The 27,187-nt window shown below is 53.3% G+C and overlaps 1 protein-coding gene across 10 annotated transcripts in view; it reads left to right on the top strand.

Moving 5' to 3' along the window:
* Positions 1-6,991: 6,991 nt before the first annotated feature.
* The window catches only part of ADCY6 (adenylate cyclase 6), a 40,134-nt gene continuing 19,938 nt past the window's right edge, over positions 6,992-27,187 (top strand). Inside the window, exons 1-22 of one of the 10 annotated variants that reach the window (XM_027036013.2) lie at positions 6,992-7,151; positions 11,430-12,285; positions 15,878-16,027; positions 16,411-16,532; positions 16,629-16,740; positions 16,895-17,022; positions 17,511-17,669; positions 17,747-17,888; positions 18,006-18,134; positions 18,406-18,431; positions 18,665-18,812; positions 19,054-19,151; positions 19,329-19,416; positions 19,593-19,709; positions 19,991-20,149; positions 20,455-20,633; positions 21,520-21,555; positions 21,639-21,768; positions 22,086-22,349; positions 23,162-23,366; positions 24,194-24,318; positions 24,519-27,021. In XM_027036013.2, the coding sequence (XP_026891814.1) occupies positions 11,434-12,285; positions 15,878-16,027; positions 16,411-16,532; positions 16,629-16,740; positions 16,895-17,022; positions 17,511-17,669; positions 17,747-17,888; positions 18,006-18,134; positions 18,406-18,431; positions 18,665-18,812; positions 19,054-19,151; positions 19,329-19,416; positions 19,593-19,709; positions 19,991-20,149; positions 20,455-20,633; positions 21,520-21,555; positions 21,639-21,768; positions 22,086-22,349; positions 23,162-23,366; positions 24,194-24,318; positions 24,519-24,644 (3,495 nt within the window). In that variant the 5' untranslated portion in view covers positions 6,992-7,151; positions 11,430-11,433 and the 3' untranslated portion in view covers positions 24,645-27,021. The other 9 variants (XM_027036014.2, XM_053226174.1, XM_053226175.1 and 6 more) reach the window with 9 other exon arrangements.

The raw sequence follows: 27,187 nt of genomic DNA, 5'->3' as shown, positions 1-27,187 counted from the left end.
TGGCTATTGTTGAAAGCACTGCTATAAACATGTGCCCCTATGCATCAGGACTCCTGTATGCCTTGGGTAAATTCCTAGCAGTGCCATTGCTAGGTCATAGGGTAGGTCTATTTTTAATTTTTTGAGGAACCTCCACACTGTTTTCCAGAGCGGCTGCACCAGTTTGCATTGCCACCAACAATGCAAGAGGGTTCCCGTTTCTCCACATCCTCGCCAGCATCTCTAGTTTCCTGATTTGTTCATTTCAGCCACTCTGGCTGGTGTAAGGTGGTATCTCAGTGTGGCTTTGATTTGTATTTCCCTGATGATGAGTGACGTTGAGCAATATTTCATGTGTCTGTTGGCCATCTGGATGTTTCTTGGGAAAAGTGACTATTCATGTCTTCTGCCCATTTCTTCACTGGATTGTTTGTTTTTCAGGTGTGGAGTTTGATAAGTTCTTTATAGATTTTGGATACTAGCCCTTTGTCTGATATGTCATTTGCAAATATCTTTTCCCATTCCGTCGGTTGCCTGTTAGTTTTGTTGATTGTTTCCTTTGCAGTGCAGAAGCTTTTTATCTTGAGGTCCCAATAGTTCATTTTTGTTTTTAATTCCCTTGCCTTTGGAGATGTATATGACTTCCATCTTGCTGGCAGACTCTATCCTTTCCTGGCTTTGATGAAGCAAGCTGCCATGTTGGAGAGGCCCATGTGGCCTGTTCAGCAACCTGAAGGAACTCGATCCTGCCAACAGCCACCTGAATTTGGAGTTGGGTTCTTTCTCATTCGAGCCTCAGATGAGACTGCAGCCCTGGCATCTTTGTGAGGTCTTGAAGCCTAGAGCATCCAGCTTAGACATGCCCAGATTCCTGATCTACAGAACCTATGAGATAATAAATGTGTGTTGTTTTAAGATGGCAAATGTGTGGCAATTTGTTATGTAGCACTAGGTAACTAACACACTTAACAAAACAGCCTTGCATATGGAAGCCATTGTTATCATCCTTTTTTACTGAGGAGGAAACCAAGGCTCAGGGAGGCTTGATCAATTGTCCAATGTACCAGGTGTCTTCTTGGTTACAAAACCAGAAACCAACTCCAGTTAATGTGGGAAGAGACATTCATTGGAGGGGTAAGGAATAACTTTTCCATGGAATTGACGAAAAGGCCAGAGTACTAACCAGTCTTTAAAAATATGCAGGAACAAAGGGAAATTAGGCAGCAGGAACCATGGAAGGGTTTGGTTTTGGAGGTTCTTGCCACTGTCACTGGGCACACCATCGCCGACAGCAGAATAAATTCTAAACTGATCTAGCTTCTTCACTTCCCCAGCTCCAGACTCAAAGCCCTCGGTTGGAGTGCCTGATCATCTGAGCTTGGGTCAGCTTCACACAGGCTGGTGCCTGGGATCAGCTCACAGCAAGTAGATGCTCAAAAATAGTTCATTCAGTTTACAAACAAAAGACAAATCTGGTCGCAGATGGAGAGCTGGCTCGTGCCTCAGAAACTGATATGACCCTTTGCTTTAATGCAGTGACATTCCCAGCCCTTCCCAGGATTTCCCATACTGCCCCGCAGGGAGCAGGGAGCCAGAGGAGAAGACCGTAGATTAAGTAGTGAAAACCTGGGGCGATTAACTATGGGAATGCAGTGTCAGAAATCTGCCACCAGAGGGCACATGAGACTCAGAAATCTACGAAGGGAGCAAGAGGTTATTGGGGCAGCAGAATTACTAGGAATGGTGGAGAAGGCTGAGGCAGTCAGGCTTGGTTAGGGCTCCTGCAGGCTGGGCTCTGGGGACCCAGAGAAGAAGGAGCAGTGGTGTGGATACCAACAGGTTTCTCTTGTCTTTGTGGCCCTGGCTGCACCCTCTCCCCACTGTTGGGGCTTTGGGCTCCCCTGGTCTTTGTTCTGAGATCTTGGGAGAACTTTGGACTCTTTTTTATGGCATCAATTTTCCAACTGTAAACACTCCCCCCACCCCATCAACCCCAGCTCAGCACTGGAGTAGAGTGCAGGGGTGGAGTGCCTCTGGCCCTGAAAATGGGGCAGGGTTGGGGATGGGCAGTAGCTTCCCAGCCTAGAGCTTTCTATGGCAATAGGGCAGGAGGAGGTAGGTTTGTCTTCTCCTCTGGACTGTAACGTCCAGTTCCTGGCACTGTGCCTGGCATATGGTAGGTGCTCAATAGATATTTTTCGGTTGTTGATATGAATAAACCACACACAGGGAACCAAGGCTGGCTTTGGTACTCCAACTCCAAAGCATTTCTCAGCAGCCCTCTATTGCCATCCTTGTCCAAGCCACTGCTGTTTCTCCCTGTGCCACTATGATAGCTTCTTAAGTGGTTTCCCTTGCATCTCTTGATCCCTTGATTTATTCTGTACCTAGCAGCCAACGATCTCTTAAAACCATAAATCAGATCATGCCGCTTCCGAGCCTAACATCTTCCAAAGGCTTCTCATTACACTTTGAATATAATCCAAACTCCTTACCCCGGCCTGTGAGCTTCTGTACTAGCTAAGGCATGTCTCCTTCTCTGACCTCACTCTGTACTCTCTTCCAACACACTGGGCTTCGGCCTCGCTGACTTTCTGTTTCCTGAACACAGTGAACTTGCTATTGCCTTAGGACTTTTGCACGAGTTGTTCCCTCTGCTTGGAACGCTCTTCACCCAGATTCTTTGCATGGCTGATTCCTTGCCATTCAGGTCTCCGTGAACGTCACTTCCTCAGGGAGGCCCCTGGACAATCCAGCCTGGGTTTCTCCTCCGGTCACTTCCTATCCATCCCCACTTCTAATTGTGATCATGGCAACTTATCACCATCAACTACCTTTTCATCTGTTCACTGGTTTCTTGTCCCTTCCCACTAGAAGTCAACTCCATAAGAACAGAGAGCCAGTCTGCCGAGTTCAACTACTATATCCTTAGTGCCTATTAACAGAGCCCTATCTGGCCATAGAAGTCTCTCAGTACAGATTTGTGCAAAGGATGGATGAATGAATGAATGGTGGGGAGCTAAGGAATAGGCAAGGGAAGTTTGTATCCCTTGGGGGCTTATGGTCAATCATTTCATTCCTGTGGGTGGCAGTTGTTGTGGGACGGGTGGGGGCCAAGGCCTCCTCCAACCCTGGGACCTAGAGGAAGCCAAAATCTTTGGGGTGCTGCAGTCTCATTAGGGGTGGTGAGGTGGGCAGGGTATATATGCTGCATTGAACGAACGTGGGTTTTCTTTGCACATCTTTCTTTCTTACTTTCAGAAAATGTAATGGGCAGAAATCTGATGTTTAAGACAGAGAAGTTAGGGAATGGTTATTTGCACTGTAAAAGGAATCCTTGCTTTGTAAAAGGGAGTAGGCAGAGATTCACTTAGCCTCTGGGAAGACTCAGGGGACTCAAGCCCATCCATTAGTTTTGTTACAGGATGTTTTCAACACAGGATATTTATAGAGTGTTGTCCAGATACACTTAGGGGTATATGAAACTTGCATTTACATGTGATACACTCTCCTTGTGGGAATTTCTCCTTCCTGAAAATGAGAGGTGTGACTACATCACCGTGAGTGTGGTCTGTATTAGGAAAACCAAGGTCATTGAGACCAAGCTAGACTTGGAGAAATAGAAACAGTTCATGCCAGCTGCCTTGGCTCCTTTTTTCTTTTCATTGTCAGGGTGAAGACCTTTCAATTAATTCCTGACTTGATGTTTATTTTCCATCCTGTGACGAGGAGGTCCTTTCTGAATATTTTACTTGTAGCGGTTCTCAAACTGGGCTCAGCGGGGCTGATATTCTGTAAGCTGGAGCAAGGTATTCTGTCATGAAAATTCAGTAAGAGCCATCTTGTCCCGGTTCAAAGAAAAAAAAAAATTGGTAGAATTTCCTCTGTGTTAAGACTTTTCCAATATTTTCCCCCCTAAGTCTGTGGTGTCTGTGATTCTAGACTCTGTCAGATCTGGCAATAGCACAAAATCGTGATTTAGTTATTTTATTTATTTTTTCCGTTATTTTAATATGTTACTATTTCATCGTGTTCTGCTAAGAGTATCATTTCTTCTAGGGTAGGGGCTCAGTGTAAGTCTGAGAACCACTGTCTCAGAGACTCCATTATTGGACCTCTCTGTGCCTCAATTTTTCCCATGTCTAAGATGAACATGACAATAATAGCATCAGGCAGTTTTATAAGGATTAGACTAATTATTTTGTGTTAAGGGCTTTGAAGAAAACTTGGCACATAGTAAATGCTAAACAAGTGCTTGCTATTAAAATTACCAAAAGGATAGCGGCTGAAATTGACCATCTTTATGACCCCTTCCTGCTCTAATGTCCTGTACATTTAAAAATTCAGTAATTGAGTGTTTCCCATGTGTCTAGCCCTAGCTCATGTTTCCTATCCATGGAACAAGAGACTGGAATCATTTTTCAGGGCCAGTCTATAGTGCTCGAAGAGGTCCTCTGTGTAAGGTGCTGATGGTGAGGAGGAGCAAAGAAAAGGGCTGATGGTACCTCTGCCCTCCAGCAACCGGCAGTAGAACTCAGGAGGCCAGACTAACACCCGGCCATACACAAGGGTAGGGGAGGCCTGTGTGACTGAAAGCACCCAGAGATGGACCCTTGGCACATTTTTCCAGCTGACTTGGTTGGTGTCAAATTTTTTTTTTCATTCCAAAAGACGATGAAGGATAAAGACTTCAGTTCCAAAAAAATAACGTTATAATGCACATAGATGCACGTAAATTTCAAAATTTTATTTTTTTCTCAATTGTGTTTTGGATTTTCCCCATGTGGCCCATGAACGTATTATTCTAAGAGGTAAATGGCAGATACTGGCTTAAGGGTGGAGAGGAAATTTTGATAGTGGTGAGAACAGTGGCTACTTGAAGGGAGAAGTCAAGCAAAGAGGCCCCAAAGGTCAAATAATAGGCCAGGCCTGTACAACCGAGAATCGTCCACAGCAGAGTAATCTGTAACCTTTCTCATTTTCATTTCCCATTTTCAAACATTTTTTTGTGTGAGCCTTAAAATCCTGTAAGAAAGACAAGGCAGATCATTTTATCCCTATTTTATGTTTTCTATTTTATTTTAGTAGAATCTTTTAAAATTCCCATTTTAGGGGTGCCTGCCTGGCTCAGTGGGTAGAGAGTGTGACTCTTGATCTCGGGGGTTGTAAGTCTGAGCCCCACTTTGGGTGTGGAGATTACTTAAAAATAAAATCTTTTTTTTTTTTTCTCAAGTTAGTTAACATACAGTGTGGTCTTGGCTTCAGGGATAGAACCCAGTGATTCATCTCTTATGTATGACACCCAGTGCTCATCCCAACAAATGCCCTCCTTAATGCCCATCACCCAGTTAACCCACCCCCACACCACCATCACCCCTGTTTGTTCTCTGTATTTAAGAGTCTCTGACAGTTTGCCTCCCCGTTTTTGTCTTAGTTTTCCTTCCTTTCCCCTATGTTCATCCCCTACGTTTCTCAATTTCCACATATGAGTGAAATCATATGATATCTTTCTTTCTCTGACTTATTCACTTAAAAATAAAATCTTGAAAAAAATTCCCATTTTTTAGATGAGGCTCCAGGAGGGTAAGTGATGATTTACCAAAGCACATAGTTTGCTATTACATATGGCTGATGAGCAACGGAAACAGATTTCCCTAATTCCTGCCCTCTCTTCCTTGCCTCAAGTTCTATCCTGGGTTTAGGAACCCCAGTGGGGATTTGTCAGGACTAGAGTTGGGCTTTGAAGGTCTACAGCGTAGTAGAAGGCGCTGAAGAGCCAGCTGAGGTGGGACACTGGGTGGGGAAGGAGCTGCCTACGGGAGAAGGAGCCATGGGTGTGGTTGAGGGAACCACTAGCCAGGCTTCCAAGGGAAGCCAGGCAAGCTGCCCTCTTCCCAGCTCTGGAGCAATGAATGGCACTCGTTCCAAAGTCAGACTCACCCACATTCTGGGAATTAACTCTCTTCCCCTTTCTGGCTATAGCATGTTTCAAACCCTTAAAGGGTTAAAGCAGCTTCCACGTGATTTTCCCATCACCCAGGTAACTTCGGTTGATGCTTTGTGCGAGAAAACGTGGGAAATAAATAAAAATCCCAAATAATTTCTCAGTACGTGCACCTAGCAATGCACCCCTCTTCGCCCCCACCCGCTGCAGGGAAGCACAACCCTTTGGGTGAATGGTGCCCGGGGGAGGGCCTCTGCCCGTTGTCAGGTGCGAGGGAGGGGCTGCCGAGAGAGTGGGGCAGTGGGCCTCGGGGAGAGCGCCCCTGCCTTCAGTCTCCCTCTTGGGCTCTGGGTGCAGCAGGTTCGCGTCGGGCCGGTGCCCCAGAGGGTTGGGGAAGAAGGAAACAAGTGGCTTGTGGGGAAGCAGGCCGCACACACCTGGCGCCCGGTGGAATGAAATCTTGATTAATTATTAAACTGAGTTCCCGCGGGAGGGAGCGGGGCCGCGGCGGCTGGGCGGGAATGGCAGGGTGGGGGCTGGGGGAGGGAGGAGGATTGAGGAGTGGGCGCGGGGGGCAGGTTCAGCCTCCAGGGACCCCGGCCGGAAGGAAGCCGACCCTCCTGGCGCGGGGCGGGGCGGGGCGGGGCGGAGGGGGGGGCGGTGGGTAATCAATGAGAAAGAGTGGGTTTGCTGGCGCTCCCGGGGACCCCTGGGTGAGGGTGGGCGGAGAACGCTGCAGGAGGCATCCAGGGGGTGGAGGGAAGGGGCAGCGGGCGGGACGGCCCCCTCCCCTAGGGTCTTGATCCCAGAACAGAAGCCACTTGTTTTCCCAGGACTGGGGGAGGGAGCGGCCGGAGAGAGGAGGGGGCGCGCAGAGGGAGGGGCGCTGCTCGGGCTCCTCCACCCCTACCCGACTCCTCGGAAGGGGAGTGGGCCCCCGCGCGGGGCTCGGGAGGCGGAGGGGGAGGGGGCGCCCAGACAATAGGAGCTTGTGCCTTTAAGGCGGGGAGTCCGGGAGCCGGCGGGGAGGGGACTTCTGGATCCGGGGTAGAGGGCGGCTGCGCTGGCCAGCTAGGAGGGGGCGCGGGCCGGGCGGACTGCGGACAGCGGGAGGGACGGCCGGGACGCGCGGGCACGGAGCAGGACCGCGGGACGGCCGGCCGCCCGGCCGGAGCCCGCGGCGGTGGCGGGGCGGGGGCCCGGGGGAGGCGCGGAGCCCGGCAGGCAGGTGAGCCCGCGCGGAGGAGCGGTGGAGGGGAGCGGCGGCGCTGGGCGCTCGGGTCGGGGGGGGGGGGGCGTGAAGACTCCGCGCGGCTCCCGAGAGTGAGGGTTTTTTGTTGGGGGCACAGAAGCGCGCGATGGGGAGGCTCGATAGTGTTTGGAGGCGAGCCTGAGGCCATTGGGGCTGGACTGAGAAATCGGGGAGGAGATGGGGGGCTCAAGGCTCCCACCCTCACCCCCTTCCTCCACCCGAAGCGAGTGCCAGGCTTGCTGGGACCCGGGGAAAGGCATGTATTGGGGGAGGGACTGGGTGAGGTTTTCGCAGAGGGGCTGTGGGGTGAGCCTCCGAGTTTGGGGTAGACTGTGATTGTGTTTAAGGGAGGAGGGCAGTCTGGGCGGCAGGAGGGAATGCCCTCTGCCTGCAGGAGTTCCCCCCAACTCCCTTAACCCCAGAGCTTGGCGATGAAAAGGGTGGTGTCACTGCCCGCTGCAGGGGGCCAGGGTGGGGAGCAGACTTTATTCTGAACGTGGCCTGGCCGAAAACCTAGAGGTGGAATCCCGAGATGGGGACTCTTTCCCCATACCCTCCCCTTACTAGAACACCCCTGTGGGTGGAAAATCCTAGTGGGGGTTGTGTGCTTGGGTGTGGAAGTGGGAGCCTTCTGCGGTCTTCAGGGAGACTGAAGGCGGGGGAAGCCAGGCCAAGGCAATCCTGGACCTCCAGATACAGGCCTTGGGGGAGGCTCCTCTACATCTGGAAAGGCCTGGAATTGAGGCCCACTTCCCAGCATGGTGGGCGGTGCTGGCACTGAAGGGCCCTGCCTGGGCAGCGCCTTCTACCATGAACTTTCTGAAGTCACTTTAAATCCCCTGGAGCCTCCTTCTGCCAAGGAGGGCAGGGGCAGGGACAGACAGAGGTGGCCAGGAAGAGGGTTTGGGCAGAGCAGTGGGCAGAGCTATCCTTGGGGCTGGGCCTTGGCCTGCTTCAGACTCTGGGTCTCAAGCCGGAGGATCAGTGTTGGGAGGGACTTGAGGTCTGGGAGGCACTGGGCCTCCAACTGCCAAGCTGAATGGATGTGGCTCTGGCTGTGGGAGCTGGTGTCTGGAGCAGCACATCTGTGCGAGAGAGCAAGGGACCAGGACCCAGGGGCGGAAAAGGTTGGAGGCAGGGGAAGAGGGAGGTGGTCTGTGGTTCAGAGTGACGGATTATTTCTGGACAACGAAGGTTGGGGGACCATGTAGGGAAGTTTTGTGGCTTTGAGCAGTGCCCTCCCTTGTTCCTTGTCATACCGGCCTAGTCTGGGGTGCCAGGAGTGCTGGGAGCCTGGTGAGTTCTCCAAGGTGGGCAGTGGTGCTTGGGGTGGAGTCCCAGGTGGGGTGGTTGCAGTTAGTTGGACAGTTACATAACTCGGAAGCTAGCCTCTTGGGGAGTCAGAGTGTTCTGGGGATGGTCATGCATTCTCCTGGACAGTGTCTGCCCCTTCCTCTGTGGGTATGAGCCAGATGCTAGGATGTGCTTCCAGGAGGCTGGGAACATGGCCAGAAACAGGTCCCTTGGGAACAGAGGTCTGGGCCATTTCAAGCGGGGGGAGGAATGGTTAATACAGGGCAGGGGACTGGCAAGTAGGAGGAGGCTGAAGCAAAATGTCATGGTAGGGGTGGTGGGAAACCTGCTCACTCTGGGCTTTGTCTCCAGCAGCTCTGGGGACTGACAGCCAAGGACGTGGGGACTGATAGAACCAGGTGTCTGACTGGCTGGGGAGATGTGTGTTCTTGCTTGTGGCTCTTCTGTCTTTCCATTTCTTGGACGCTGGCAGAGTTTTGGGTTCAAAGTGGTATAGGGTGGGGGAGAAGAACTCATTTATCGGGTGTGTGTTATGTGAAAGATACTGTTGGATTTTTTTCATGACTATTACTCTTCCCATTTTACAGGTGAAGAAACTGATACAGGGAGATAGTAACTTGTTCAAGGCTGTGCAGCCAGCATGTAATTACCCTAAGGTTTGAAGCCTGGTCTTGCTCCAAAAATTGTGCTTCTAATGAAGTATTTTGAAGAGCCAGGCTTCCTTTGGTGACTTTTTCCAAATGCCAACCTGACCCAAAGTCTTGGATTTCTGATCTGTCCCTCCAGAGGGTGCTGTTGGTGATGTTAGGAGGGCACGGTGCTCTGTGGGATACGGGAGAAGGGATGCTGAGAGAAGTTTGGCTGAGAGTGATCCAGGGATGTGGGTCTCTAGCATGCAGAGAGGTCCCCAGTCTGCCTTCTGTTTAGTGGGCCTCTGGGTGTCTGCTCAAAGTGCCACTTGTCTGCCTTGAGCTGCTGATCCTGTGGGCATTACTCCCCCCCCCCCCCCCCCCCCCCCCCCCCCCGTGAGGACAAATGTCAAGGCTGCTAGCTCTGAAGGTTTAAATACAAAGAGCCCCAGGGTGCCCTGTGGGCATGGAGGAGTGTGGCCCTGTTAGAGACACAGGCATCTGTGGACGAGAATGCTCTTATCCACACTTTCTCTTGAGCTGCTCTCAGCTAGGAGACACATTGAGGGTATTGTCATAGAGTCCTCCCCACCCCAGTTGAAGGCACTACCCTCCAGGAGACCTGAGATCTGGGGCTGATTTGGTGACCTAGGATCTCTGTAACTTGGGCCAGCTGTATAGAACTGCTATGGACCTTGTTTTCTTCCCTTCCTTCCTTCCTTCCTTCCTTCCTTCCTTCCTTCCTTCCTTCCTTCCTTCCTTCCCCCTGTCAAATCTGTGTGCAAGGTGGCCACAGGAGCAGTTTCGCAGGGCTTTGGTGAAGATCAGATGGAATTGGGTATGTGAAAGGGACCTCGAAGAGTTTAAAGCACAGAGAAAATATTATCTACCCATCCACTCTAGGAACACTTATTTAGACCCTATTAGGTGTTTGCAGATACAGCAGGGAGCGAAATGGGCCCAAATCCCTGCCTTCATGAGGCTGATATTCCAGTGAGGAGAGACAATGAACAAATAAGGAAAATATATAGAATGGCAGTTGCTGATAAGAGCTGTGGAGAAAAATAAAGCATGAAGCTGGGAAGAAAGATAGGGAGCTCCAGGAAAGGGGGTTGCTATTTTAATAGAACGGTCAGGGAAAGACTCACTGATAAGGGAACACTTGAGCTGTGACCTGGAGGAGCTCTTAGTCCAGGCAGCGGGCACCGCAGTCCCAGGCCGCCCCGTGCATGGTGTGTTGGGGACCAGCAAGGAGGCTAATAGAACTGGAGTGCGGTGAGAAAGTGAAGAATCATAGCATTATCACTCTTTATTATTATTACACAGTAGCTGCTCTATGCCAGTGCCCTTGAGCTTTCTCTCTGTCTTTTCAACATACATTTCTCGAGTCCTTACCATGAGCCAGGCTCAGTACTCGGTGCTGGGGCTAAGGTGCTAAGCAAAACAGTCAATCCCTACCCTCACAAAAGTTTATAGTGAGAGGGGTGGGGACACATGAACAAGGGGCAATTTAATTGTGATAAGTACTATGGAGGAAATGTACAGAGGGTAAACAGGGGGCCAAATTTAGTGTGGGTGGGGGAGCTGGGACATCTTCCCTGAGGAAGTTCCATCTAAGCTGTGACCCGAGGGAGAAGTTGAATTTGGCTTGGTGAAGTGTGCATGGTGTGAGTACGATGAGGAACAATGTAGAAAGAGATTCCCTTTTGTATAGAGGTCACCGATTGGCAGCTCACAGGCTGAATTCATTCCATAGACGTGATTTATTTGGCTTGCAGTGTTGAAAAATGTGAGTTACTTGCCAGCATTTAAAACTCAGGAGATGTCATGTTAAAATGTACATTTTTTTCAGCTTCTGTTGAAAATCAGAAGATTAGGCTCCACTGGGATGCCCGTGCCAGCTATGTGCTGGTGTGGTGCCTGCCCCGGTGCTCGGGAGTGGACTTTTCAGTTCCTCCCAGACCTCCTTTGCTTATTGACACAGGCACTCGAGCTTGTAACCACCAAGAAATCAGTACTTTTTAGGGAAGAGGTGAATGTTGAAGTGTACTGCTTTGGAGTCCGGCAGATCTGGGTTAGAATCTTGGTTCCCACACATCCGTGGCTGCTTGATGTAGGGCGAGTTACCCTCCTGCTTCTGTCTCGGTTTCCTCACCTGCTGAATGGGGATCCCGTCGTCCTCCTCCATACTTTTATGTGAGTGGTGTGTCGGAAGCGTTTAGCTTGGCTGTGGAAGTACTTGGTTTATGTAGCTACTGGTGGCGGTAGGCCGTGACGGTGGTGTTAATACCAACTCGTTCCCTTCTCTCAGCAGCATGTCCTGGTTTAGTGGCCTCCTGGTCCCCAAGGTGGATGAACGGAAAACAGCCTGGGGTGAACGCAATGGGCAGAAGCGTCCACGCCGTGGGACTCGGACCAGCGGCTTCTGCACACCGCGCTATATGAGCTGCCTGCGGGATGCACAGCCCCCCAGCCCCACCCCTGCAGCTCCTCCTCGGTGCCCCTGGCAGGATGAGACTTTCATGCGGAGAGGTGGCCCAGGCAAGGAGCCGGGGCTGCGGGCGGTGGCCCTCGGTTTTGAGGACACTGAGGCGATGGCGGCGGTCGGGGCAGCCGAGGTGGCACCCGACGTGGCAGCCCGGGGTAGGCGGTCTTGCTGGCGCCGTCTGGCTCAGGTGTTCCAGTCCAAGCAGTTCCGCTCGGCCAAGCTGGAGCGCCTGTACCAGCGGTACTTCTTTCAGATGAACCAGAGCAGCCTGACGCTGCTGATGGCCGTGCTGGTGCTGCTGACGGCCGTGCTGCTAGCCTTTCATGCTGCACCTGCCCGCCCTCAGCCTGCCTATGTGGCCCTACTGGCCTGTGCCGCCGCCCTCTTCATAGCGCTCATGGTGGTGTGTAACCGGCACAGCTTCCGCCAGGACTCCATGTGGGTGGTGAGCTATGTGGTGCTGGGCATCCTGGCAGCTGTGCAGGTTGGGGGTGCCCTGGCAGCCAACCCCCGCAGCCCCTCTGTGGGCCTCTGGTGCCCCGTGTTTTTTGTCTACATCACCTACACGCTCCTACCCATCCGCATGCGGGCGGCTGTCTTCAGTGGCCTGGGCCTCTCCACCCTGCATCTGATCTTGGCCTGGCAGCTCAACCATGGTGATGCCTTCCTCTGGAAGCAGGTGCGTAGTCAGGAAGCAGGCACAGGGTAGTGCTTGGGGGCACCAGGCCGGAATGAGAAGGGGTCTGGTAATCGAGGGTGGGTGGGGACTGGGTGTAGGGATGTCTGGTTGTGTCCAAGAGGAAGGGCAGATGATGGGAGGCGAGGTTTCAGGGGTCGGCTCCATCTGGGATCTGGAGCAGAGGGCACTGCTGAGGAGAGGGAGGGCCCCAGGACCCAGCTTGTACTCTCACCAAGGGCCACGGTTTACAGCTCTTTGGCCTGAGGCACCTGAAATTGTGTAGCCCATAGACCTGAGTACGGCTGGAAGTGGGAATGTGATGTTTAGCCCCAGGGCAGGAGCAGGGTTGAGAGGGCAGTGTTGGCGACATCTCTGGCCCCAAGTCGATACATGAGACGCAGGCCTTGGTGCCATTCCTGAAAAGCAGCTTCAGGTGGTGACCTGGAGGGAGCAAGCGGGGTTTGGGTGGAGTTAGCAAGAGAGGAGTTGCTTCTCTCCTGGATCAAGGCAGTCTCTAAAAGGACGCAGAAGGTGATAAGTAGGATTCATTTTCTTCTGGGCTGGGAGTGGTTTGAGTGGGGTTGGAAGAGGGGCATCAGGGTCTGATCTTCTCCTACCCTCCTCCCACTGAGCACCAGGGGTCTGGCAGCCCTGCCTCGAGGTTCTCTGCCCATGCCAGCTATTGCATCTGGGTTCTGAGTGGTGCGTGGGGTGGGGCTTGACAGCATGGTATTTGAGTGAGAAATCAAGGCTTGGCTCCGGGAAGACCTGGTTGTCCAATGGGCTGCGTTCTTTTCTGTGAGCTCTTAGACAACTAACCTTACTTCTCTCCCAGCCTTCTTCCCAGTCTGTAAACGTGGGATAAAAATAGTATCTACCTCATGATGTTGCTGTTAGGTCTCCACCCTCTTCCAGAGTGGAGTAGAACCCGACAGGGCAGGGTTCTCACCTGGGGGCAGGGAGGTGTGGGAGTGCTGTAGGGGATGGTACTCAGGGAAGGGCCCTCTCAGAAGTCCCTTTCAGAGAGACAGGAGCATGTGGAGTTGGCCATGTCAGGTAATCCGCTTGACCAGGGAGCAGAGACCGGGACATCTTGCCCAGCTGATCTTCAGGGGCTGCTCTAGACACGGCCCCTAACCAACACACCTCATGATCCCTGTGCTGGTACCCTGATATTGAGGGTGTCTGTCTTGCTCAAGTTTTGAGGGAATTGGCCTCTGCCTTGTCTAGGGTTTGTGGCCTATAGCCCACCCTAGCCCCACCCACAAAGAGGAAGTTGCCTGGGGCTCCCAGGGTGAGAAGCTGGGTGCTCTGGCATGATGCCCTTCTCTGCCCAGCTTGTGCTCCGGAACAGAACGTACCTTTTTAAAAGTAACTTTATAGCCCATTTGTTTGTGGAGCACGCACCCACAAGGCAGCCAGACCTCTTAAAGGGCCAGGGTCTTTCTGTCCTTGCGGGCCCCCCACTTCTCACCAGGTAGCTATCGTGCTGGGCTTTGGAGTTGGACTACCCTCCTGGGGAAGGAAGAGCTTGGAGGAAGCCAGCTCTCTGGCTGGCCAGGGGTAGGTGGGTGTCTCTTCCCTGCTTTCAGCTGGCATGGTGCCGAGAGCCAGGCCCAAGGCTTGACTGGGGAGGTGCAGCCCCATGGAGGCCAGGACTCTGCCAGCCTCCTGCCTCCCCAGGGGCACCCAGCTGCAGCCTTACCCAGTAGGTCTCAGCATGCACGTTCTTGGGGCGAGGGGAGAAAGTCACCCCTGCCCCTGTGCCAGTCCTTAGAGCCAGGGTTGCCCATACCCCTTCTCTGAACTAAGAAGGATTCCCTGTGTTCAGTTGGCCTATGGGTGTCTGGATGGTGTGGGTCTGTGGCCTCCTTTCTAGGCTCCTTGGGCAGCCCCTTTCCAGATCCAGCCCTGCTCATGGGAAGGAGGCTTCGTTCTCCTCTGACCCACTCATTCAGACACATTGAGCAGTTTCACCCAGTGACCCTGGCACAGCCTGGAATCTCCTCTAGTGCCCTGGCATCCATTTTTTCTCACAGTGGGATAGGGGTCTGTGTACAGATCTATTTCAGTCTCTCGTCCCCCTTCCCCTTCCCTCCACCATGACTCACTTTTTCCTCTTGGGCTCCTGGGGCCAGGAAGGGAAGTTGCCTGGTTTACCCCCCCTTCCCTTCTCTCCGACTGGGGGCTATTCTTAGAAACTCCTGAGGGAGATAATGTGCTCCCCTCTTCACCCCTGCTGCTGGGAGGGGGGCCCTTGTGAGCTGGACCGGGAAGGAAAGCTGGGAGGCCAGTCCTAGAGGGTCATAGCTAGAAATAGCTGGGGGTTTGCTGAATCTCCCCCTCCATTTTACCTAAGAAAATTGAAGCTGAGGTCCCAGAGATGAACTGACCTTCCCAAGTTTGCAAGACTGGTTCTGGTTCTGGGCAGAGCCCAGAATTCCTTTCTTCCAGTTGGTGCTCTTTCCCTCCCTTCTCCCCAAACCAGAGCCCTGCCCCAGCCAACTCGGGTGGAACCACAAGTGCCAGGTTAACCCCTGAATTTCCAGAAACACTGAGGCCAGCTTTTCTTAGACATGCTCTCCAGTCAGTGCTACTGATGCTGATTGAGAGGTGATCATCCTGAGATCAGGGTCCTAGGGCATGGGGGCTGGCTGTGCCAAGTATTGGGGGTGCTGGGCATGGTGGCAACACTTCCTAGTTAGGAAGAGTTTTTCATGATAGTCCAATTGATGACTCCCAAGCCTGGGCTATGGGGCTGGACCTCAAGAGCTTGGGTGAGTGGAGTAAGTAGGAATCTTGGAAATCTGGAATGTACCAGCAGTAGGATTTGGACAGAGGCTTTGGAGTCTGACTGTCCTGGATTCACGTCCCACACCAGCCACTATTAGCTGTGTGATCTTGGGCAAATTACTTAGTTTCTCTGTGCTTGAGTACCTCACCTTTAAAATGAGATAGTTTCACTTCATAGAGTTGTAGGAAATCCATTAGTTACTGTATAGGAGGCAGCTATAGAAGCCAGCCATATTGGAGACAGCCAGCAAATTAGTTCCAGTGATTATAATAATAATTATTATTCTATCAAGTTATGTCAGAGCAGGGAGAAACCTTAGAAATCTTCTTATTGTCCCGCTCCAGGTTCTAGATGAGCAAACAGAGGCCCAGAGAGATGAGATGACTTGTCCTGGGCATTCACAGGAGGATATAGAGCTCGAGTCTCCTGGGTGTTGTCGTGTGAGGAGAACCACATGCAGAAGGAGCAGCATTTGTCTTTTGTTTGGGCTGATTGTGGGGCAGGAAGTCATAGTGTTCCGGGCCCCGGCCCCATGACCCACCTTGCCCTGGTTGGTGCTTCTGCTCCCAGGAGTTGTGAGAAGCTCTCATTTCTAGCTGTGGAGCGATCCAGGCAGGGGTCCAGAGTCCTGTGGGAGAAGAAGGAAGTGTATTACAGGGGTGGGGAGAGCTTGGGGACAGACAGGGCACAGGATCCGGGCTTCCTTCCCGAAGCAATGCATCCACAGAGAGGATAGCAAGTTGCACCTGTGCGTAGGTGGGGGGTGGTCACCATTCTGCCTCTGCCACCCTCTTGCAGCTTGGTGCCAACATGCTGCTGTTCCTCTGCACCAACGTCATTGGCATCTGCACACACTATCCAGCTGAGGTGTCTCAGCGCCAGGCCTTTCAGGAGACCCGTGGTTACATCCAGGCCCGGCTGCACCTGCAGCATGAGAATCGGCAGCAGGTGGGGCTGTTCTCCCTGTCCAAGGCCTTCCCCCACCTCACCCCCAGATAACCTGTATGCTAGATCTGCTGCCTTGTACCACTCCATGGAATAACTCTGAATGGTTCCCCCTGATTGTGCACAGCACAAGCCCTGTGACACTGGGGTTCCTGTCCTGTCTGAAGGTGGGAGGGCGTAAATGGGAGCATGAGTGGGGGGTTGCGTGGGGGTGATCAGAGAGGGCTGGGAGGTATATCTGCTGTAGACTGTAATAGGGGAGGTCCAGAAGGGAAGCTCAGGTCTCCAGGGGGGTCCGGGAGGCCTCTGGGGTTGTGGAGGCACCAGGAGGAATTACAGTATGAGGCTAAGAAGATAGTGGTGCCCTGTTGAAACTACTGGTCTAGGAACGGCTGCTGCTATCAGTGTTGCCCCAGCACGTTGCCATGGAGATGAAAGAAGATATCAACACGAAGAAAGAAGACATGATGTTCCACAAGATCTACATACAGAAGCATGACAATGTCAGGTAGGGTTGGGGGTGGGAGGGTCCCAGGAGGGATGGGGGGACCTGGGAGTCTTTGAGGGCCACGTGGCCCTTCCATCTTCTCCCCATTGTCCACAGCATCCTGTTTGCAGACATTGAAGGCTTCACCAGCCTGGCATCCCAGTGCACTGCGCAGGAGCTGGTCATGACCCTGAATGAGCTCTTTGCCCGGTTTGACAAACTGGCTGCGGTGAGGGTGCTGGGGCTGGGGGGGGCAGGGCTGCATGTGGTGAGAACATAGCCTCATTGGAGCGGCCTGGGAGAGTGGGCTAGATGGTGACTCAGTGAGGGTGCTGGGTGGGCAAGAGAGTGGGAGTGACTGTCTCCAACTCTCTCCCCTTTAGGAAAATCATTGCCTGAGGATCAAGATCTTAGGGGACTGTTACTACTGTGTGTCGGGGCTGCCGGAAGCCCGAGCAGACCATGCCCACTGCTGTGTGGAGATGGGGGTGGACATGATCGAGGCCATCTCGTAAGCAGTGTCCCTCCCAGGCTCCCTGGAACTGAGGGTGCCCCCACCAGCTCTTACCCTTTGATGTGTCCTTGGGATTTTTTTCTCAGTTTTGGCTGTTTCTCTGTTTTGGAGATCCATCGCCTGGGAGGGGAATGGATCTTTCTTCAGCTTGTGCACTTTAGACTCCAGCCAGCCAGGCAGGGTAGGGGAGCCATGGTGAGGGGATTTGGGCTGGTGAGAATGCTAGTTGAGCAAGCCTAAGGGGAGAGCAGTGACTCCTCCCTTTGTAGCTCAATTCCACAGGATGCTGGTGAACACAGTTCTCAAACATTTGTCCTTGAGACCCACGCAGCCTTTTGCCCATGTCCAGCCAAAGCTGTGTTCTCATGTCTGGCATCTGGGTCTGTCCCTGCCTGCTTGGCTCTGAGGGGAGTGAAGGGCCTTAGTTCTGGGCTGGGCGTGGGGATGTCTGTGCCAGAAGCTGAGCCGGAGCCACCTCCTCCCAGGCTGGTGCGTGAGGTGACAGGTGTGAACGTGAACATGCGCGTGGGCATCCACAGCGGGCGTGTGCACTGTGGCGTCCTTGGTCTGCGGAAATGGCAATTCGATGTGTGGTCCAATGACGTGACTCTGGCCAACCACATGGAGGCGGGGGGCCGGGCCGGGTGAGTGTCGGGTCCGGGTGGCCAGGGATGGGAGTGAGGTGGGCTAGCCCAGGTCTCACCCTCCTGTTCCCTCACAGCCGCATCCATATCACTCGGGCCACACTGCAGTACCTGAATGGGGATTATGAGGTGGAGCCAGGCCGTGGTGGTGAACGTAATGCATACCTCAAGGAGCAGCATATTGAGACCTTCCTCATCCTGGGAGCCAGCCAGAAACGGGTCAGTCCAGGGTGGGGGTGGGGGTGGGGGCAGGCAGGGAGAAGGGCAAATGCAGGGAGCAAACAGACATCTTGTCTGGAACCCTCTTTTGATACTGTGCCCGTGCTTCCTGCACAGAAAGAGGAGAAGGCCATGCTGGCCAAGCTGCAGCGTACACGGGCCAACTCCATGGAAGGACTGATGCCACGCTGGGTGCCTGAGCGCGCCTTTTCCCGGACCAAGGACTCCAAGGCTTTCCGCCAGATGGTGAGGGGTCCACAGCACTAGGACCTGAGGCCTCACCTTCCTAACACGCTGTGCCCCTCTTCCCTCTTTGGCCTTCCTTGTTGTGGCTCATACATCTCCGTGTATGACTTCTGGTACTGGGGGCAGGAGGGGTGACTTCATAACAGGGGTCCTAAGCCCCTCCAAAGTACACGGGGGGAACACTCAGCACAGTGTTGGGAATGGGGAAGGGATTGTGGAGGCGAAGATGGTCTGCCCTTCACCCCATTGCACACTTTGTCCCTTTCTCCAGGGCATTGATGATTCCAGCAAAGACAAGTAAGTCAGGTTATTGAGGAGGGAGGAAGGGGAGGGAGAAGGCACTTACACCCTGGGACAGGGCTGTGGGGGAGCCGAGATCCCCCCTCTTTCCTGGACTGTAGGTGTGTCGTGTGGGAGTAGGTGCCACACAGCTACTCCATTCTTTGGGTGCTGCCCATGCCCTTCCTTTCTCATTGCCTCTCACGTGGTAATGCTCATGCCCCTGGTGAAGTCATGTCCCCTGCCCTCAGCCGGGGTGCCCAAGATGCCCTGAACCCTGAGGATGAGGTAGATGAGTTCCTGGGCCGTGCCATCGATGCCCGCAGCATCGATCAACTACGGAAGGACCATGTGCGCCGCTTCCTGCTCACCTTCCAGAGAGAGGATCTTGAAAAGAAGGTTTGCCCCCAAAGGCTAAGGGCAAAGGGGGATGAGGGCCGGGGTAGGAGGGGAAGTTCAGGGGGGGAGGCTGAGCACAACTGAGGGATCAGCAGGTTTTTTGAGGATTGGGGGGTGACCACAGGGCACAGTGGGGATTCCTATTAATTGAGCCACTGCTTGCCCCTACTTGAGGCCCCTGGCAGTGGCCTGCCTCCCCCAGGGCAGAGCCCAGCCCCCAGCTCAGCCTCTTCTCCCTCAGTACTCGCGGAAGGTGGACCCCCGCTTCGGAGCCTACGTAGCCTGTGCGCTGTTGGTCTTCTGCTTCATCTGCTTTATCCAACTCCTCGTCTTCCCACAGTGAGAGCCCCGCCCTTCCTTGCTCTGTTTCTCTTCCCTCCACCACTTCCCAGAACCTTCTTAAACACCCATGCAAGCTCACAGTCCTGGGAGCCTGTACCCTGCCAATCTGGGGAGTGGGACAAGGATGCCCAGGACTTCCAGAGTAACATTTTCCCTGGTCCTGTTCTGCCCTAGTTCAACTCTGCTGCTTGGGATCTATGCCAGTATCTTCCTGCTGTTGCTGATCACTGTGCTGACCTGTGCCGTGTACTCCTGTGGCTCTGTATGTTGGGGGTTCTTCCAGGGCTGGTTGGGGAGGGCAAGCTGGGCCGGGGCGGTGAGAAATCATGCAGGGAGAGGGAAGAGAAGGCCAGGCCTCCCTTACTGGGCCCCATCCCTGGTTGGCCTTACCCCTTGGCTGACACAGTCTCTAACTCTTGGTCTCTTGCCTGTCTGCAGCTCTTCCCCAAGGCCCTGCAACGCCTTTCCCGCAGCATTGTCCGTTCTCGGGCACACAGCACTGCGGTTGGCATCTTTTCAGTCTTGCTTGTGTTCACCTCTGCCATCGCCAACATGGTAAAGGTCAAGTGGAGATTCTTCTACCCCTCCTCTATGCCAAGCACTGCTCTGGGCTTTGGGGCTACAGAAAGGAATAAGACCCATTTCCTGCCCTCCAAGAGGTTGTTATCCCAAAGGAGGGGGTGGGGTTAACTCTAGTCCCCCATTCTCCTTGCTCTCCCCATCTCCTGTCATCCTTTAGTGAGAGCTTTGACCTCCAGGGTATAAGGCACTGAGGCATGGCCCTTGAGCCCCTCTCCTCCATGCGTACCCTGATATGCCTCCCTCAACTTTTGCAGTTCACCTGTAACCACACCCCCATACGGACTTGTGCAGCCCGGATGCTGAATGTAACACCTGCTGACATCACTGCCTGCCACCTGCAGCAGCTCAATTACTCTCTGGGCCTGGATGCTCCCCTGTGTGAGGGCACCGCACCCACTTGCAGCTTCCCTGAGGTGTCCAAGCCGTGTTCAGGCGGGATGGGGTGGGGGGTTCCTAATCAGTACTAGTTATTGACTCCTCTGTGCCAGACCTGCTGACAGGCAATGGGGACCCAGGATCTCACCAGAGTTCCTACTGGAGGAACATCTAGGGGTCCTGGAGTGGTGTGGGGCTGGCTGTGGAAGGTGAAGGAGGTTTGGGTTTGAGGTTGTGGAGGGAAGCTTAGGTCAGGCAGGGAAGTGCGGTGCTCTTCCTGAATGGGTGGGGGAGGGCATGACTTCTGTCTTCGTCCAACACCACCTCTGCCATTGCTCCCCAGTACTTCGTTGGGAACATGCTGCTGAGTCTCTTGGCCAGCTCTGTCTTCCTACACATCAGTAGCATCGGGAAGTTGGCAATGATCTTTGTCCTCGGGCTCATCTATTTGGTGCTGCTTCTGCTGGGCCCCCCAGCCACCATCTTTGACAACTATGACCTGCTGCTTGGTGTCCATGGCTTGTGAGTTTATCCTCAATCCCTTTAATCCCCTGTGAGCTTCCTGACCCTTCTGGGTCACTGTGATTTTTCTGGTCCCCAGGCCTCTTGTGCCCTCGCAATGTCACCACTCACACTCCTCACCTTTAGGGGGAAAAGAGGCAGTAGAGGAGCTCCCAGCATATGACCCCTGACCGTCACCCCAAGGAAACCCCAGTCTTGGGAAGTCCCTGTGTCTTTAGGCTAGACATTTAAAGAATTCCTTCTCTTATTTGCATGGTGCTTTCATACCCATTCTCTTAGGCCACACAGCTGCTTGGTGGCAGAGCCCTGGCTAGGAACAAAAACTTTCAACTCCTGATTAAGGGCTTTGCCTGGGACACCACACTGGCTTTTCCTCTGCAAACCCCATCGAATAGCTCTGTGTAGTAGGAAAAGCCTCTGGAGTCCACTGGGTTTGAACCCCACTCTGCCTCCTGTTAGCTATGTGACCTTAGACAGGTAAGTTAACTTCTCTGAGCCTCAGTTTCCTCATCTGTAAAATAGCAGTGGCACCTAGATTGTAGATGGCTGTAGAGATTACAGTGATATTTGTTGAAGCCCTACTCCAAGCCAGGTGCCACGCTAGGCCTTTTGAGTGCTCTATTTAGATCTTGTCCCTCTTTTACTGATGAGGAAACAGGCCTAGAGTTAAACATCTTGTTCCAGGTCACAGAACTGGTAAGTGGAGGAGCTAGGAGTGGAACCTTCTCATAACCTCTGCTCTTAATGAGTTAATATAAGCACAAGCCCTGGCCCTGTGCCTTATTTTGTGCTATGTGCTCAGTAAATGCAGTTTCTGTCTCCCCTTCCCTGCCCCCACCCAGCAACCCAAGAACTGATGACTTTGTCTCTTGTATCTTCCTGCCAGGGCTTCTTCCAATGAGACTTTCGATGGGCTGGACTGGTAAGTGAGGGCTCTGGGGCAGGAAAGGGCAGGACTGCCACATGTCTCTTGCAGACACTGAGCTTGACTCTGCTTACCCTCAGCCCAGCTGCAGGGAGGGTAGCACTCAAATACATGACCCCCGTGATTCTACTGGTGTTTGCTCTGGCGCTGTATCTGCATGCCCAGCAGGTGGAATCAACTGCTCGTCTGGACTTCCTCTGGAAACTGCAGGTGACTGAGTGGGCCTCTGGGGCAGGGGGAGGATCCTGGGGACAGAATCTGGGTCAAGCCAGAAATGCATCTTGTTAGCTGGCAAAGGCTCAGGCCACACCAAGCCCACCCTGGCCCCAAGCCTTCTGTGTGCCCATCCCCTATCCCTGCCTCATTCTGTCCCTACCCCTATCACCCCTTTGCCTGTTCTTCAGGCCTCATCTGTCCATGCCTTTCTTCTTCCCCGTGATTCCCTCTGATGCCCGTCTCCAGGCACTGGCCACTGCACCTATCTCTTGTGAATGTTGGGCAGTGGGTGATGGGTGTGGTGTCCACAGGCAACAGGGGAGAAGGAGGAGATGGAGGAGCTGCAGGCATACAACCGAAGGCTGCTCCATAACATTCTGCCCAAGGACGTGGCTGCCCACTTCCTGGCCCGGGAGCGCCGGAACGATGAGCTCTACTATCAGTCGTGTGAGTGTGTGGCCGTCATGTTTGCCTCCATTGCCAACTTTTCTGAGTTCTATGTGGAGCTGGAGGCAAACAATGAGGGCGTCGAGTGCCTGCGGCTGCTCAACGAAATCATCGCTGACTTTGATGAGGTACTTATCTGGTTGGTTGGTGCTGGCAGAGCGCCTAAGGGAGACTAGCCGGACCAGGGCAGTGGAGAGAACTTTGGATAGGAGGGCCAGCATTGGAGGAGGCGTGGCTGGATTGGGAGGAGGAAGGGAGGTTTGATGGGACCCAGAGATGTTAGGGTAGGAGTAAGGGTATGTACGGCAGAAACAAGGACAAGGACCCTTGGTGTCCGAGGCAGCGAGGTCAGCCCCAGTGGGGCAGGGTCATCACTGCTGGGGATCAAAGGACATGAGGACCTGCGGAGAGGACAGGATAGGTACCGGGTGGATGTTACTGAATAAGAAGGCAGTAAACTGGACAGAACCTCATGAGCCCAAGTAAGCAAGATGGGCCCCTCAATAGAGAAAATGGAAGCAAATGTGAGGAAGTATCCTGAATATCCAGGTCAGGAATGGGTCATTTACTGTTCTGGACGAAAGTCACTTCCCTCTGGTACTCAGTTTCCCAAAAAGTGAGGGTTAGAATAATTGACGGCTAATATCCCTTTTATAGTTCTGTGAGCTATGGAAGCTTTGTGAGCGAGCTTTGGAAGTTGGCCTAAAGCTGTATGCTTGAGTCCTGGCCTGGGGTTCTGATGGCTGCCTTGTAAAGGAGGCCTATTTTCCAAGTTCCTCCCTCAGTCCTGCACTAACTGGAAGACGGGACTGACTAAAAGGATGGGAGCTGTTGAAACAGGGAAGGGGGGGGATGAGGCCGAGGCATGGCATGAGTGAGCATTGGGCAGGGTGGGTTTGGCCTCTCTGCCTTGACAGCCAGGTCTCCCTGTGCTGTCCAGATTATCAGCGAGGAGCGGTTCCGGCAGCTGGAGAAGATCAAGACGATTGGTAGCACCTACATGGCTGCCTCAGGGCTGAATGCCAGCACCTATGATCAAGCGGGCCGCTCCCATATCACTGCCCTGGCTGACTATGCCATGCGGCTCATGGAACAGATGAAGCACATCAACGAGCACTCCTTCAACAATTTCCAGATGAAGATTGGTGAGATGGCCCGCTTGCCTAGCAGCTTTTTCCCAGGGCTATTTCTGGGTGAGGCCAAGGAATCAGGCTGGGGATGGCATCATAGATTTCCCATCAGGAATCCTTTGGGATGTCCTTTTCTCTCACCTCCTAGCTCGTCTCATATTAAGAACAGAGATCATTGATTGAGGGCCTACTGTGTGCTAGGCACTGAGACATCGTAATCCTCACATTGTTATCCCCTTTTACAGATAGAGACTGACTCTCACATTAAATAACTTGGCCAAGGCCAAACAACTAGTAGGTGGCTGAACTAGGATTCAGAACCAGGTTTATTTAAGCTCTAGTACCTGTACCCTCACCTATGGCCAGTCCAATAAGAGGTACTTCCTCTCAGATGTCCTAGGAGCTGATGGGCGGGAGTAATGGTTAACAGACTGGGTTCTGGACTCATAACTGGTTTAAATTCCGGTTGTTCCACCTACTGGCTTGTTTAGCAAGTCGCCCAACTCCTCTACGTTTCACAAGGTTATCTATAAAATGGGATGATACCTACCTTTTAGGGTTGTTGAAGGGATGAAATAATGGAATGCATAAAGCTTACCAGAGTGGTTGGCACAGAGCGAGCACTCAGTTGATTAGCTACTGTTAGAGCAATAGCTGTTTTAACTCAGGGGAGCTGCTCAGCTGACATACCCAGATCTTCCATTCTTTACAACCAGGACACTTGTCCCTTTGCCACTTTTCTTCTCTGGGTCCTTCTAAAGGTTCCAGGAGGGGGGGGATGACTCCCTGGGCTGACTCTGGAACATCCACTAGTCTGTTTCTTGCTGCTGTCCCCATCGCAGGGCTGAACATGGGCCCAGTCGTGGCAGGCGTCATTGGGGCTCGGAAACCACAGTATGACATCTGGGGGAACACAGTGAATGTCTCTAGCCGTATGGACAGCACGGGGGTGCCTGACCGAATCCAGGTGAGGGGGATGTGAGCAGAGGCTGGGAAGGGTATGGGTCTGGAGGGCTTCTGCAGGTCAGCTAGGACAGGGGTAGGGTGGCAGTGTTCAGTGGTTGGGGGTGTGTGGGATGGGGGGCTAGCATGACTAGAAACCCCTGGACCCCTGCAAATGCAGCAGGAAGGATCCCAGGCTAAGTGGGTTCCCCTCCCATCCCCCAGGTGACCACGGACTTGTACCAGGTTCTAGCTGCCAAGGGCTACCAGCTGGAGTGTCGAGGGGTGGTCAAGGTGAAGGGCAAGGGGGAGATGACCACCTACTTCCTCAATGGGGGCCCCCCCAGTTAGCAGGACCCAACTACACATTCAGCTGACAGGACCAAGGTGGGCATTTGAGTGGACTCTGTGCTCGCTGGGTGGAGCTGTGGCAGGGGGCACCGAGCCTCCAGACCCTGCTGACCACAAAAGGGAACCTCCCAGCAGGCTGTGCTTGGACCATGCTCGTCTGCTCTCAGGCTGGTGAACAGGGGGATACCAAGAGGATTATGCAAGTGACTTTTACTTTTCTAATTGGGATAGGGCTGTTCCCTCTCCTCTCTTCCAGCTTTTGGGAGCAGGGGAGGGGGCAGGGCAGCAGCAGAGGCAGCAGGGATTAAAATGGCAGCTTGCCATGCCTACCCTTTCCCTGTCTGTCTGGGTAACAGACTCAGGGCTGGGCCCTTCCTTTCCCTCTTTTTCCTGGGAATATTTTGTACAAAGACTGGGGCAGGCATGAGGAGTGCCTATTCCATGCTTGCCTCTGCTATGCCTGCATCCCCAGCACTGGCCTTGGATACCCCACCCCAGTCGGGTCTTCCTCCTAGGCACAGGGCAGACGAGGGAGATGCTCTGGGGACCCTGCTCTGTCCATATTTCAGGGGAATGTTTCCATTTGCCAAATCCTAGTCCCATGATCTGTCCCCAAAGGGGAACAAAGGGACTTCTGACAGCTCAGATTTAGCCCTAGTTCCTGCACAGCTCCAGGAAAAGGGGCATCTAGCCTCCTTTGGTACTGTGAAAACACCCAGCCAGAAAGCAAGCATGTATGTGGGGATGTCAAAAGGTCAGGAGCTGGAAGTTCACCTGTAGATGCCCAAGAGAGCAAGCTGGCCAGGGAGTGGGATGGTACCAGACTCTTGATCTGAGGGCCCCATTGGGGTCAGGATCAGGTCACTCTGCCCCCATGCTCTCTTGCTGTCTGCTGGCAAGGGGGCACAGAGCATCTCTACCCCTTCTGTTGCCAAATAGAAAAGGGTCAGGGCATGGAGGAGGGTGACCCTGATCTCAAACCTGTCCTCCCAAGTCTTGGCACTGGGGAGGGCCTGTATGTCTGTGTAATGTGTGTGCCTGTCAGCCTTTTTGTGTGTGTATCTGTTTCCAGGTCTGTGTGTGTCCTTATGGTTCTCCTCAGCTCTCCACCCTGGGTTGCCTCTCTCCTGTGGGCCTCTGTCTTCGGGGAATAAGGCAGGGTTTCTGATTTCAAGGGATGGAGAGAGACGCCTAGGTTGTACAGGAGTAGCATGGGGTGTGGCAGCAAGAGGAAGGTGGCCCTGGGGAGAGGAGTCCTTTTTGTGCCAAATCCCTAAGTGCCATTTGGGGGCCGTGTGTGCAGCATGACTGTCTCCCTGCCTGGGGCAGGGACCCAAGCGCCTGCTTGAGCCTCAGTGCTCCATGCACTTGAACTGTCTGGGTTTGGCGGGCAGAGCCTCAGGACTTTCCTGGGTTCCCCAGATGGTGGTATACTTTGGGACTGGGGTAGCATGGGATCCCTCTGAGGACCCAGATACTGGTACTAGGGGATGGGGCAAGGGAACCTGAAACTTGGCTTTCCCCAGCCTTCAGTCTCAGTCTAGCATGTTCCTGGCTCCCCAGTCTCCATGAAGCCTTCAAGGGCTGGAAGGAGGGTCAGGAGGTTGGACTCTAGATTCCCTTCCTATCTCTGCCTTCTTTTACTCCTTTCCCTGCAACCTCCTTGCCACCTAACTTAGTTGGTGCCTTGGTTTCTCTGTCTGTCTGTACCTATTTAAGCCAGAGGCATTAGCCTGAATTTTGCTTGAAGATCATTTTGTGTTAAAGATGATTAGAGAGACAGAGAAGAGGGTTCCAGAGTTGCTAAGTTTGGGGAATGAAAGGGGTGGGTGGCACCCTTGCCCTTCCTCATGCCTTTTCTGACTCGAGCTCCTTGCAGAGGCCTGGTTTCTGGCTTGCACTGCCTGCCTTGGGGGATCTTGATGCATCAGTCAAGTGGGTCATCAGGCACTTCATTAGCTATGGCAGGAGGAGGGGAAAAGACTAGTTGGTCCAGAGAGAAGATCAACTCCCTCTCCCCAGACATATCCCTGGATGGGAAAGGGACTGCTTGGAGCCCTGGGGTGGGGATAGGGGTGTAAGGAGACCAGAGTGGGAAGACCTCAGTCTTGGGTGATTTGTCTTTGCTTCTTGTCAAGTGGGAGGGACCTGTCCAACACCCTGACTCCCCATACCACAGTGCCAGCCATGCCCTTTTCCTGGGCTACCATTGCCCCCTTTCTCACCAGTTGGTGGGGGAGTCAGTGGATGGGAGGCCCATGGACTTTGGTTTTATAATGTAACCACTGTGGGGGTGGGGGAGGGTGGTATACCATGTATTTCAGTGAAATATTTAATATATTTAAATATCAATAAAATCAAACTCTTTGTAAAATTCCCAGCTCTCTGAAGATGTTCTGGGCCCTGGGTTGGGTCAGAAGTGGCAGAGCCAGGTATAGGAGGCAGCCTTTCCTCTGTGGCTAGAGGGTTTCCTCTGGTTTTCTCCCTGCCAAGCTGAAGCTGCAGTGTCTTCAGAGAGCATGACTACTCTAGGCCCTTCAGCA

This window comes from Acinonyx jubatus, chromosome B4, assembly GCF_027475565.1.
Source record: "Acinonyx jubatus isolate Ajub_Pintada_27869175 chromosome B4, VMU_Ajub_asm_v1.0, whole genome shotgun sequence".
Classification (NCBI taxonomy): Eukaryota; Metazoa; Chordata; class Mammalia; order Carnivora; family Felidae; genus Acinonyx; species Acinonyx jubatus.
Note: the sequence above shows the minus strand (reverse complement) of the source record. Positions and strands in the feature narration are given on the sequence as shown.